Source organism: Lissotriton vulgaris, chromosome 12, assembly GCF_964263255.1.
Source record: "Lissotriton vulgaris chromosome 12, aLisVul1.2, whole genome shotgun sequence".
NCBI classification, from domain to species: domain Eukaryota; kingdom Metazoa; phylum Chordata; class Amphibia; order Caudata; family Salamandridae; genus Lissotriton; species Lissotriton vulgaris.
The window spans coordinates 264,176,060-264,190,615 of NC_141700.1; the positions used below are offsets into that span (position 1 = coordinate 264,176,060).

The 14,556-nt window shown below is 42.0% G+C and overlaps 1 protein-coding gene across 1 annotated transcript in view; it reads left to right on the forward strand.

Moving 5' to 3' along the window:
* The window catches only part of LOC147673921 (uromodulin-like), a 159,163-nt gene that overhangs the window by 50,334 nt on the left and 94,273 nt on the right, over positions 1 to 14,556 (forward strand). Inside the window, exons 2-3 of the mRNA XM_086945014.1 lie at positions 5,237 to 5,324; positions 9,452 to 9,670. Of these exons, the coding sequence (XP_086801140.1) occupies positions 5,237 to 5,324; positions 9,452 to 9,670 (307 nt within the window). The remainder of the gene's footprint in view (positions 1 to 5,236; positions 5,325 to 9,451; positions 9,671 to 14,556) is intronic.

Here is a 14,556-nt window from a genome sequence, read left to right on the forward strand (position 1 = left end):
GTCCTGTAACATTACGCCTCTCCTTAAGACTTCAGCGGACGCTCTAGATACCGCGATACGTATAGAGGAGGTCCTATCGGCGATTGCTCAGCTAAAGGTGGCCAAATCCCCGGGCCGGGTGGCTTTTCTGCCATTTTTTATAAAACTTACTGTGTGGAGCTGGCTCCTTTTTTTTTTTTTTTTAACCAGTCTCCAACTCATTTCTGGATACGGGAGAGGTGACTCCCTCCATGTCGGAGGCAGCAATTACAGTTCTTAAGCCTGGGAAGGATGCTAGAGAGTGCGGTTCGTATAGGCTGATCTCGCTATTTAACATAGACGCCAAACTTTTCTCAAGTATCTTAGCGACGAGACTCAGCCCGCTGATGGATGGAATCATAGATCCCGATCAGGCAGGTTTTATTCCAACGCGACAGGGGGGGATAACACCAAACGGCTTCTTCACCTCGTAGACCTGGTTCACCGTTCTCGGGCGCAGGCCTTTTTTCTTTCCATTGATGCGGAGAAGGCCTTCAATCGCGTGGACTGGGAATACCTGTTTACAGTATTGAAGGCCTTCGGGATGGGCGACAACTTCGTGCGTTGGATTTGGTGCCTCTATGAGGCCCCTAAAGCAGTGGTGCGAGTGAATGGGTGCAAGTCAGCCCTCTTCCCCATCACTAGAGGGACACGCCAGGGGTGTCCCTTATCCCCGTTGCTTTTTGCGCTCTATATGGAGCCTTTTGCCCAATTCATACGGTTAAATATGGGTATTGCGGGATTAAGTTCGGTGCTGATACGCACAAAATTAGCTTATATGCTGATGATGTTATCCTGTCGCTTACCCAACCCCACTCCTCCTTGCGGTTCCTATCGGAAGAGCTCCTCAAATTTGGTAAGGTTGCAGGTTTTAAAGTCAATTTCTCCAAATCGCAAATCCTTAACATTTCTATTCCCGATGCATAGGTGCAAGATTTACGGGAGGACTTTGCCTTCCAGTGGGTACATTCTGATATTCAATACCTGGGAATCCGACTGACCTTCTATAGCTAAAACGGTCTTTCTTAACTATAAGCTACTGGTGGATCAGACTACCAAGTCGCTTTCTGATTGGGCCCGTCTCAACTTGGCTTGGTACAGGAGGTTGGCGGCAGTCAAAATGACGGTGCTCCTGCGTAGCCTTTACCTTTTTCAGATGCTACCATTGAGTCCCCCACCGGGCACTCTTCGGAAATTACAGGGGCTCCTTAATACATTTTTGTGGAACAGCAAACGACCAAGACTTGCTTTATCTCCTGTTACCGCTCCTAAGTTTGCAGGTGGGATGAGCTTCCCCTCGCTGGCAGCCTACTATCAGGCATCTTTCTTCGATATACCATTGAGTGGAATAGGCCGTGGTCCAGCAAACATTGGAACTTTATTGATCAGACGGAAACGGGTGTAACATTTGGCGTGGGCTATGGCTGCCTCATAAACATAGAGCGTGGGGCCTCCACTCTTCCCCGGTGACCTCGCCAACATTAAAAGTCTGGGATCAATTGGCGCAGCGTAGGGGTTGGACTAAATTTCCCTCCCCTATGACTCCCATTGTTGATGATCCAGATTTTCCGCCGGGGTGTGCGTCTCCGGTTTTCCACCACTGGCGGGAGGAGGGCTGTAAAAAGGTGGGCTCCCTCTTTGACCTTGAAGACTTGATTCCTTTTCCCCAGCTATGTAAAGACTATTTTTCTCTGCCAGAGTCAGATGCTTTTCATTACTCGCAGGTAGCACATTAAGTGACCCAGCCATTTAACTTCGCTTTTATGTCATGCCCTTTGACTACCTTTAAAATATGGTTAGTTTTCAAAAAGATGACCGTAAGCTTATATCTGACCTATATGCTATGATTCTGTCGCACCCCAAAACACAGCGTACGAAGGCACAGGTTTGCTGGGAGACTGAGCTTGGGCGCCCGCTGACACGTAAGGAGTGGGAGCACGTTTTCTATCGCGTACATCACACTACCTCTAACACAGCGGGTACAGAGTCCGCCTATAAGGTGGCTGCTTATTGGTATTAAACTCCAGTACGCATCAAGGCATGAGATGCAACGAAGTCGGTCCTTTGTTGGCGGGGCTCTGGCCTCTAAGGTATATTGGTGCATCTGCTGTGGCACTGTCAGAAGTTAGAGCGTTATTGGAAAATTATTCTTGATGAGTTAGACAATGCCTTCCAGATCACATTCCCCCGAGCACCTGAGCACATGCTGTTGGGACTTCCTCATCCTAAGTCGTTCCCTTTGCGCTCGCTGCGGGGTTGACAGATTGTTCTGGCTTTGCTGGCAGCGCAGCTAGTTCTATTGGCACAATGGGGTTCCTCTGCCTCACCTGACCCGCAGGATTGGATTCAAAGGCTTTGGCACCTTTTGGCTTTGTAACGCCTTTCGTTGGCCATGGATGGGAGGGGTGCCGAATATGCGAAACTATGGGGCCCATTCCTACAACTCCTTTCTAAAGACCTGAGGGAGGTCACGTGCCCGAAGTACCTACAAATCCTTCAGCTCATTCTTTTAGAGCCTTGGTGGGCCACTAAGGTTGTTTGAGTGGTGGTGGGGCGTGCCTGGGGGTGGCGGGGAGTGGGCGGTGGAATCAGAGGCTGATGCAGAGCAGGGTGGGGGGTGGAGGTACGGGGGTTTGGAGTATGGGGGGGTTGGGTGTTTGTTTCTTTTGTCTGTTTTTTCTGTTTCAAAAGTGGTAGCTAAGCAACTGCCCTGGCTGTTTTGTTATGGCCCGATACTACTTTTGTGGGGTCGACCTCCGGGTTGTAGACCCGTATGCTGTCTGCTGTCAAAAGAGAGCGCTCTGCCGGCCAGTGGATGTAGGCAGCTGAGCTGTGTTGTGAGATATTTTACCAGGCAATAAAAATGATTGATTCTAAAAAGAGGCCGCTGCAGTTCTTGCATGGATAAATGGAGGTCCCTATCCAGGATGATAAAAAGCAGGTCTAGCTAACTGAAGATCATTATGAATAGTGAACCATACAGGAGCCCAGTGAACACTGGAGCTGGGTGAAACTGAACGGAAGGACTTAATGAACAGAAAACAGATCTGCAGAGAGCAATTACTGCTGAGTGGTGACCCTACATCTTGCCTGATCTACCCCATACCACCTCATCTTTGCTGAACATGTAAGTGTCCTTTAGACCAGAAAGGTAAATGGGTGTTTTTCTCTTTCACCGTAGATTTAAGGGTAGTGTCCCTTTGCAGGAAGAGTCACAATCCTTCTCTAGCACTTAGAACACATTTTGTTGTTCTCTTTGGGTGGAATTACTGTAGCTGCACTAGTTCCACCTGCCTACAGTTTTCACAGTGAGACCACTTGTACCAGTAACTGGGCTCCCCAGACTTGGTGCCAGCTTTAAACCCAACTTTGAGCAGCTTGTCCTTAGCCTACATTTTTCATTTACTTCACTGGTATCCCCTGCTGTTTCTGGCTGGTAAATTGCTGGGTCACTAGATTGGTGTTTTTTGTTGTGTTTTTTTAATGATTCTCTGCCACCTGGGCTGAGCAAAAGCTGCCTGAAGCTCCAGTCTGAAAAGACAGAGGTCCTCTTCCTCGGACCCTCCCCCTCTACATGGGACAAGACCTGGTGGTCGACCGCCCTTGGCAGCCTACTTTACCCCCATTGACCACGCCCAAAACCTCTGCATCGTACTCCACTCCTCCCTCTCCATGACCCGACAAGTCAACACCATCGCCTCCAGCTGCTTCAACACCTTACACATCCTCCGAAAGACCTTCAAAGGGAACCCACTCCTCCGAACTTAGGAAGTACGTCACCCATGCACTCCTACCCAGCAGACTGGACTACGGAAATGCCCTCTATGCCAAGATCAACCAGTCTCTGCTCCACTAACTCCAGACCATACAGAACACCGCAGCCAGACTCGTCCTCTGCATCCGGCAACACAAACACATCACCGAACACCTGTGCACCCTCCACTGGCTCCCCGTAGAGAAGAGTATCTTTCAAGATACTCGCCCACACATACCAATGCCTCCACAACACCAGACCCGAGCACCTCAACGAAGGATCTCCTTCCACATACCCAAGCTAATCCTCTGAACCGCCGACCTCGACGAAACCCTGCGCATCCACAAAGCCTGAACAGGTGAAAGAGCCTTCCCCCCCCTACATCATGGTCAAGACCTGAAACGAACTCCCGATTGACATCAGATGTGCCCCCTCACTGAACATCTTCAGGAAAACTCAAAACCTGGCTCTTCGACTGAACGGAGCTGCTACTCCCCAACCCCCACCCACCCCAGCTCCTTGAGACCCTCACGGGTGAGTAACGTGCTTACAATCCACCTGATTGATTGGTCTAACATCTTTGTTCCATTGGTTGAGATACATCAACAGTCCAAAGTGAAAGATCCAAGAACTCCTGAGGTTAGCAGAGGATGACTAATCCCTTCTCCTAAAGAGAATACTGGCCATAAACCCACCACCATTCCATATATATGGCATGGATGACCAGTTGCCTTAGAGTATAAGTCCCAAGCAGAGCTCTGAATACTGATTTTAAAAAAGGCTTTATGAACCTAATAGTAAGCTCATGTGTTCATATGGTGCCTCTCATCACAGTTATGCAATTTGAAGTAAAGCTATGAATAATACCCAACGAATGATAAATTATTTACCAACCTCAAAAGGATGTAAGACTGAATTGGTATTTATTAGATTCCGATTTGTGACCTGCAGATAACTGCAGACAGCAGTGGTGAGTACTCACTAGCTGGGCAATCTTTTTTCTAAAGTAATTGGTACAGTTCTGCACAGCACACTGTACAGTTATTGTTACCACACTTTCACTGGAAACTAATTATTTGAAGCTCCTGGTGATAAACTGAGCAGCCCAGAAGTGCGTGATGGAATTGAAGTGCAGAGTAGAACCCAGGTTTTGAGGTTTGAAGGGCCGTTATTTAGCCTCCAGATCACGTCACAAAATATATATACGAATAATACATTTTGAACCTGTATGAAGCGAAAGTGTGCCTTTTGTGATCCCTAAGGGACCCCCTCCCGAAAATGTTAGTTCTGCATAAGGTAGGCAATGCAGTTAGAATTCCATAGTACCCTTCAGTCCATGGGCATAATCCTTACATGGGTGGCTGAGGATTCAGAATTAAATTGTCTGGTTCAGACCTTCTGAAATCTGGATGTACATATTGACCAAGATCTTGCATATTTATATACCTTTTTTTTAAATCCTAGATGGCGGTAGGACGGAATTCCTTAAGTTCAGCTATGATTTGGGTGTTTCTGGTCTCTGCTGTTCTTTCTCAGGGCAAGCCACCTGGAGGTGAGTTTTTAATTTTAAAAAAATGTGCTTGATCAAGTTAACCCAATGCTTTGAGTACTAGCCTGAGTTTACCGTATGGTTTTGTATTTTGTAAAACGCATTGCTACCACTCGTATGATAAGAACCATGGTGCAGTCTCTGTTCTGGTTGCTGCAAGCCTGGATATCATGCATGGTTGGAAGAATGTTAGTTTATAGAGTCACCTAGATATTAAGCGTGTGGTGTCACACATGAAGGTCCTAAATTGTTCCAGCCTTCACCTCCACTTTGTTAGACCTCAGTGAGTCCATACAGCCTTCCTTCCTTGGTTGATATGAGTATTATTGAGTTGGGCAGCCTTAACCCTCTTTCACCGCAACCCTCTTTCACCGCCAAAATAACCCCAGGGTTTGAATGTGTGCTTTCCACGGTAGGAGCTTGTTCTTCATGCCTCAGACCCATATGAATCCTAACGTAATAAGACACAGAAAAAATATCCAATGTTAAAAAAACACAAAAAACCACACAAAAAATAGAAACAAACTGTGTCAAACTCACAAAATTGTGGGAGGGGTTCAATCGCGCTGATTTTACACCGTAAAAAGCATGGCAGCACAGTGAAGCTTAGTTGTGGTCATTGGAGGATACCACCCATGAGACTTTACACACTACTATCCTTCATCAGTCCAGGAAGCCCTCTTCTGCTGCACAACTAAGATTGCATCATACCTTTACCCACTTTGAGGTATGGATCCATACCCTAACCCATGGACCTCATTCCAGTACTGAAACTTTCTCAACGGGGCCTCTTGGTCCTTTTTAGATAGTTTTAATGAATTGTTTAATTCAAATTTTCCTAATGTTCTGGTTGCCATTATTTTTCCTCTATTTCTACCCTGACGCTCTTCTGAAATTGTGTTTAAAAAAAAAAAATCGGGTCTGGAAGCGTTTTACTATTTAAACTGATCAAGTTTGCACTCTGCCACAGATCAATGACAAGATAAAGAAATTGAAGACAGAACTTGATGTATTATAATGCAAATGAGTAAAATCTAAGATAAAATTCTAATTCTATATCGCAACGGGGCACCAAGTGTGTATGCTCGACAAGCATAACTAGTACAGAATGTCCCTCAAAAGACTTGCACAGGATTCGAGCAGAATTCTGCAACCCAGAATGCACCCCTTATTTCATGCTGCTTCGAAAGGGATTCTGAGATGTAATTCCAATGAGTACATCTTCAAGATGCACTTATTGGAATGCTCATTGGAACGCTCATGCGTTCCCCAGGTGGCGCATCTTCAAGATGTGCCACCTGGGAAACAAAATAACCAACATGTAAAAGACAGGAATAACTTCACAAAGATCAATCTGCGACATCTAATCTTCAAAAAAACATTGAATACCGAATGTAGTGAGCTTCCCAAACTAAGCAATCAAACTGGATATCTAGAAGACGCCATCCAAATAAAAATCTTAAAAAGCAGTCTTCTAGACTCTTGATAAGAATCCCTGGCAAGAAACACTGTGAACAACTCTAGAACTGGGATCTTTCCAACCGAATCTGAGGACCACCTACGTAAAATCACTAGAAGAAAGAGAACCTTAATCCAGCCAACTACAAACCAATTTCCAATGGACAATTAGGAAAGTTATTAAGTGTGGTCGTCTTTCTTATCTCCACTTTTGTTAAGAACCATTTTCTGTTGGACAAGCAGTCTGGGTTCCATCCAGGGAGAGGCTCAGAGACAGTACTGATGGCCATCTGAGATTCTGAATCTAACGGTGGACACAAACTGAGCGCCAGCACTACTATTCCTGAAGCTATCTGCGACCTTTGACACTTGAACATCCTTAGACAACACTACTGAGACTTGAAGAGAATGGCATATGAGGAAACCTATTTAAATGGATCTTCTCTGATCTCAAAGATGGACAAAGCTGGGTAATGTTGTCCCCATTTTTGCATGCCCCTCGCACCACATACTGCAGAGTCCCTCAAGGCTCAATTTCTCCACTCTTGTTTAATCTTTACTTCCACCCGCATACTGTATAGAATTCGAGTTTTAAATCTTGCATATTTCAAATATGTAGATCTGCAATTCATCCTAAATTCTGGAACAACCTATGGAAATTCATGCATCACATTCCAGCAATGCCCTCATGAAAATAGACTTCCCAGGGTCTAGAGTCAGGATTCCTGCCACAAAAGGGACTGAATTCATATTGCAGACTCCTGTAGGTGCCTTTGTTTGAGGACATTGACTGAATGGGGAAATCAAAGCCAGGATCCTAGCCCCTGGTCACCACAGGCACTGGTGCCTATAGGTAGGGTGAACCCTGAAAGCAAGGGACGCTGTTGGTTATTGATAGATCTTGACTTGGCGAGTACCTCTGCACCACTGCTGAATGAATGATCAACCATCTTAATTACTACTCCTGAAAAACAAAGCTCTCGATCTTCGGATATTGGACCAGCCATCAGCCCTCGATATGTTCCTCCAACAAACTCTAGCAAAGTAACACCATGTAGAGTGATCATGGAGTCAAACCTATCCCTAACATCTGAGGTTAACCAAGTTCAAGGAGCAACTTCTACTCAATGCAGATGTTAATCTGCATTCTCCCTCACATGTGGTGCCATTAAAAGTTACAGGTCCTTCTCAACCTCCATTTCGATGCCTAGATATACAAACCACCTGGATGTAAATGCTCAAAGCTATTGTCTGCGAAAATTGCAAAGAATCCAAGACTTGCAACTCCACCCAAGTGAACACATGACAGCAGTGTTCCAAGCATTACACTGGAGTCTGACCGCCAACTGCTATGGTTTCACAGCGCTCTGCATCATCCAGAGACCCATCCAGAGGAAAGGCCGTTGGCACCTGCAAATGAAACTTCAACGATCTTCTCAGAATGGGACACTTCATCGAAGATTACCACCTCAGTTTACTTTACCGCCCTACAAGAAAACAAATCTGTTGGTGGAACATCATTCTTGGTGCAAGCTGCCAATAATAGGAACTCTTTTCCTGCAAGATCCTGACATCCACTATTATAAGTTAAAACCTGACATCCCAGGCTTCTACACACCAATGGATGGCTGTAATACAAGCTACAGAAGGATTGAGGACAACAATAGAATAAAGAAAGGCTGCCTGTAATCACCATAAACAAGAGGACCTGCAAAATGAATTTGTCTGCCAGAGAAGTAGAATATATCATAAGGGTGTCTAGTTCTCACTCTTCTTAGGAATGCACCACTAAGCAGTCTACAAGATGAGTACCTCTGGTCATTCGCAAAAGACTCATACGCTTCCTATGTTGGGTTACCGCAAATTCAACCCTGCTTAGCAAGAACTCTCCCCTCTGTGTAGCATGTTTCCCAATACGCTTTGGTGCTCCACAATGGGGTATGAAGCTTTATATTAATAATACTTTAATATAATTCAGTTCTTCAGAAGTTGGTCTTTAGACTTGCCTTGCCTACCACGAAAGCGTGCTGTCTTGTTAGATTAAGTTTTGCTCCTGTACCTGATTGAGTTTAACCAAATTTTGACGTGGGCCTCTGGATCTGGTTGGGTTGTGGTGACGTAAATCACTTTTAAGCAGAGTTTAATTTCTTTAAATCAAGAGAAAAGGTGCCGGGGTCAAAGTTTCTCATAGAAACCGGCTGACTGTGCTTTCGAATGTGGGGTGCTCAATACCAAAGCTGACTGGTCTAATTTTCACCTCCTAACTTTCCTCCACCACCCTACAAGTCTCTCCCTGTATTTCACTTCAGCTCGCTCTTTCACCTGGCTTTCACCCTTTGCCACGGGGTTCTTGTTTTCTCCTTTCTCCTTTCTCCTTTTTCAGGCTGTCTTTCTTGCTCTGGGTTTGATGATGAAAAAATAAGTCCCGTTCTACAAAAATGATGATCGGATTCTACCACCTGCAACCGTCAGCACAAATTAAGCTATACGTTATTAAAGTAATACATTGTTCGTCAAAGAAAACCTTGCAGTGTGAAGGAAGTTTTCACTTGCGTGCCTTTGCTATATTTCTTCTGAATTCAGTAAACTTTGTGCAAGATGAGAATAAAACACGGATTGATTAGAAGCTCACTTGTAAGTGTAATTTTATACACTCTGTTTTATCTCTGCAGGAATTACAACTGATTATGTCTTAGCCATGTTTGACATGAAAACACTGGCACATACCTTGGCACCCACCCCCGCTCCTACCGTGGCACGGACCACGGCACAGACTCCGGCACTCCCCACACCCCTGAGGTGCAGCACAAACTATCCTTGTCAAAATGGAGGGACTTGCAAGCAGGGTAACTGCACTTGTAGAAATGGATTCATAGGCAGCTATTGTGAAGGTAAGGCTCTGGGAGCTGCATGGGAATCCTGATGGCTGGAAGGGTGCAGTCTTGCTTAAGTGACTCTGGTTTAAGCACAAGGCAGGTGTTCTGTAACACAGGTCTGAGCATGACCCATGGTGACCCTGGTGAATAATAACCAAAATTGCATTAATCTGGTGTAAACAAGAATGTCTTTGGGAACCTATTCTAGGCTATTTCATGTGCATGGTCCAACTGACTAATCCAGAGCGGCCACTTTTGGGATTTCTATAAACAAGGCTTATTAACGTTGATCTTTTGCAGAGTCTAGTGCAGTTTTATAATGGAAATTGCCTGTGGGGGTCTACAATACTTCCACTGTAAAGCAAATAATCCTCCTGACCATGCTGGTTGGTTTTCATGACTGTCATGGAGAAGTCTTGTCTCTCTTAATTCTTGTTCTCTAAGTCTGACAATTTTTAATATTACCCTTTATTAGAACATTGGAATGTTGGGAGCTCCATTGAAAACAATGGAGTGCTCTGGGCTTATAATGGCTGGTATAAGCCTGGAGCTCCAACATTCCAATGTTTCTTTGTTCACAGCTCTGGCTGTGAATAAAGGCTTCAGGGAACCTGAGGGGATTCCAATCCCCTCACTCTCCCAAAAGGCTTTGGATTTTTGTTAGAACATTCTGTCACTAGAGGACAGAATGTTCTAATAGCCTTATAGCCCTTCGTAGATGGGCTATACTGCTATTAAAATCCCTCTCCCTTGTTAAAGGCCCTCGCCTTCGGCTCGGGGCCTTTAACGCTGGAGAGGGCCTTTAATAGCCCTCTACAGCGGGTTATAAGGCTATAATAATTGTTCAAGCGGGGTACACTTTTTCATTACAATCTTTTCAAAAGATTGTTTTATCAACTTTAAAAAATGTATTACACAAAACATTGAAGGGGGAAAAAAAACACACTGAGCTAATTTAGAAAGCAATTCTTTGTGATCATTTAGATCCATGTTTAATAAGTGTGAGTTACTTCAGGAAAGTCAAATAGTTAATATGTAGAATTGATCAAACGAGCATTTCAAAATCCCCTAATCTAGGACCATTTTTTTGTCTTTTTTTTTTTTTTTGTAAGCCTTTTATAGATCAGATGCTTGCCTTATGCAGAGGGCGGAATGGTGTCATTTGAAATCTGGAAATTGAGCTCTGCCTTCTATTTTTGGGTGTTTGAGATTAGCAAGAGGAATTCTAAGACACTTTTTGTTCTATGACACTTTAGAGAGTATAAAGGCCAATTTTTAAACAAAATATAATGATAATAAATATAAAACATAAGGACCAATCATCTTTGAGTTGCATCTCCCCCCAACAACACAAAATAAGGAGATGATCAATGCTAATTAGAGATCTTACTTTCTCATTTACCTTAGTAAAATTCGTTTTGATAATGGTACGTATATTGCTGGTATACCAAATACCAATGATTGCTCAGACAAAAGTAGTGTCTTTAAACATATACTCTGAGCAGATGGATTTAAGAGGGAACATTTGGGTTTTATCAGAGTTTTGTATCCATAAGTCTACAAATAAGACCATGCTACAGCTAAGTATGTTTGGATAAATGCGTGAGATTCACAGATATATTACAATATCATGAACAAACGCAGACTGGCAATTTCATCAATAAAATTAGCAACTTTGCTATCATTATTTCAGATACTGTTAAAAGTGGTGCTAAATACAAAACAAATAAGGGTGAAAGGGGACAACCGTGTCTAGTGCCACATAGGTGAAAATAAGATGAGAATATAGCATTAGTAAAAATGCAAGCATTTGGGTTTATATTTAGAACACATATTTTTAATGTAATTGGAGGTAAATAAAGTGTTTTTTTTTAAATGTATAAATAAGCAGGGCCAATCTTGTATAGTCTTTCAGCATCAAGTCAAATTGCAGCTGTTGGTGCATTAAGAGAAGATTTTTTTAAAATAATATTGGAAAAATATCTGGCATTGACTGAGGAAAGTTATCCTTTAATGAATCCATATTGATTTGATATATTGATTTTATTATTATTAAATTATTTGTGAAGCGCACCTTATACCTGAGGGTGTCTTGGCGCTGGAATAGTAAGCAACAAAAGGAGTGGAAATGACCTATTGATTAAAAAGCCAAGTTTTTAAAAGCTTCCTGAATTGAGACTGGGAGGGAGCTGATCTAAGATTGAGTGGAAGGAGATTCTAGGCTGTCACAGTTCTAACCACAAAGCTGTCGCCACCCCAATTAGATTTTTTTTAAATCTAATGGCATATACTCTGAAGGGGATACATGTTTCAAGATTTAGTAGCTAATACTTGGTATACATTTTGCAGTCACTATTCATGAATGAAATGATCAACGGTCTTTGCAAGAACTGCGATCGTTAGTGTTTAATAATAATTGTAATACAGCTTCTAAAAAAGTACTCATAGCACAACCATCAATTAAAAATTAATTGATAGTTCTCATATTACATTGTTGTAACATAATGGCAACTTTCAGTTTATCAAAATGTAAGCTCCAATTTAGTTTCTTAGGCAGTTTTGAAAAATTCTCTCATTTTGTGGGCATTGATTTCTGCATACAGATTTTAGTAATAGTGGACACGTGGTAGATTGATCCTTATCAACCTCCTTAAATGCCGATTTGTATCAAATTGCTTTTTCTGGTTGTTCAAATACGTTGCCACATTTTACCGGCTTTGTTTTAGCTCTCATATTTGGCTGCAACTGTGAAGGATATTACTGCTGTTTAATATAGTACATTTCTATTTTTACGCCTTTCTAAAATTAGTTCCTAGATCAGAAGAACTAGGGTTGTGAAATGTTAATATGTAATTATCTTTAATTCAAACTCATGTGAAGAATTATTAGTAACCCTTTTGCTATTGATAGACAATCTAACAAAAGTTCTTAAAACAACGTTGTGTGTCCAGGTTGTTTGATAAGATGTAAGATTTTGGCCCAAAAATGATTTTGGGAAATTAACTCCACAGTAAAGGTAGCATTTTGATATGAATATTACTTGAACATTATTGACCGTTCATCTACCATGAACTGTTTCAGTACAATTCTGTTCAATATCCGTTGTTAAAAGAGCATGATCTGCTAGAAAATAGAACCAAGTTCCTATTTAATTATGAGTGTTTATAGATTTACTTCTAAATCTATTTTTGATTTTTAGATCAGGAACCAAGTGTGGATGAATACATTGTCAGGTTACAAAATGTCCATGAATTACATAGGATCCAGGGTTGATCACATTTTAAAGCCTCTAAGTAGGGCTATATTTAATTTAAGGTTGTTAAAAAAGGCTGGGTTACAGTGTACTGGTCAGTAAGTGTTTAAAATAGCTAATTTAACTTTATTAAAATGGAGCATCCAGTGAAATCCATCTACCTTCATTATGCTCCTGTGAGAAGATTTGAACATTTGTAGATTTAGGACACACAATAACAACCTATTTGTGATCAACAGGTGGGGATTCTACATTATTGCAAAAGTGCTAAGGAGGCATGCAGTTTGGATGAATGTCTTTTAAAGAGATTTCCCAAGATCCTTACATTCCATGAAACATCTTTAAACACTCTGAGTATTAAACCTGTTTTTGAGAACACAAACATTTTAATGAAAATTAAGCAATTAATGGAAACAGAATAGTAGCATTGCAGTAATTACACAATATTAAAAACAGTAAATGTAACAAAAAGTAGGGGTCATGTAATTCACCTAAAAATACATGTATGAAGGTAAGAAAAAAATAGTTTATTGATTACTGACTTAGAATGTTAATGGATCAATTTAAGGTAAGGATCCCTGCATTGATAGAATACAGAAAAATCTCTTGACATGGTGAGCACATTAAGACCGCAAACTCACAAAAAAGATCAAAAATTAAACTTAGTATATTGCGCTACATATCCATCCGCTAGAAGTGAGTAGAGTGAGTATCTATCCATTACCTGTACTCGGTAGTCCTTGAGTTTGGTGGGTTCTTCAAATGAGTTATCCTTAAGAAGCATGGGTGAGCCATACTGTTTCTAATACTCATTTGTTTTAAAGGAGGTCGTGTTTCCAGAATTTGTTTTGTGATAAATTGTAGCTCTGGTAAAATCCTAAGAAATTTAGTTTACTTCCAGACCATATCCTTTCTTTAAGTCAGCAGCCCACAGAACTTGCATCAGTTCATTAATCTCTAAATACAAGTTTATGCATCTATAACTTTCATTGTTATTGCTTCAGGTATTTTTTTTCCAAAATGAAAAAATAAAGATTTCAAAGAGGTCAAGGTGTCACTGTATTTGCCCTTGGGTCATAATTGATTTTAAAACTTCAATGTAAAATGTCCTTAGGAGATGTAGAACATCAAAGAACAATCTGCTAGAGCAAGGCAAACATTTTAAACAACATTCTGTAACTAAAAATACAATAATATGTGTAGGCAATGTATAGAACATGCGGAGTGTCCCCATACTTTTGATTTCTCCACCTGGCACTGGCCGTAAAACAGCAGATGGTGGGACTTCATGCTTGAAGTGATGGGATTTTCCGAATGCGTTGATTGAACACGAGACCTCCTTTAGCCTGCCAACTCGTGGTGGTCCGCAGACTCAAAATCACCATCTTTCAAGCATGCGGATGTCTGTCCCTTTAGGGTAGTCCTTGCAATGCATATTTTTCCTTTCTGGTTGATCAGGTGTGGCGGAATAGACCCAGGAAAGTAAAACAAGCTATTACCCCCACACTCTGAGAGAACACCTTGTGCAGCATGGTCCTTGACAGTTTTTTTTTTTTTTATCTTCACAAAAATACTTCCGCTTTGGGAGTTTGTGGAAAAAATGAATGCAGAATAGGCAAAAAGAATGACACCTGCATTTAGCTGTAGC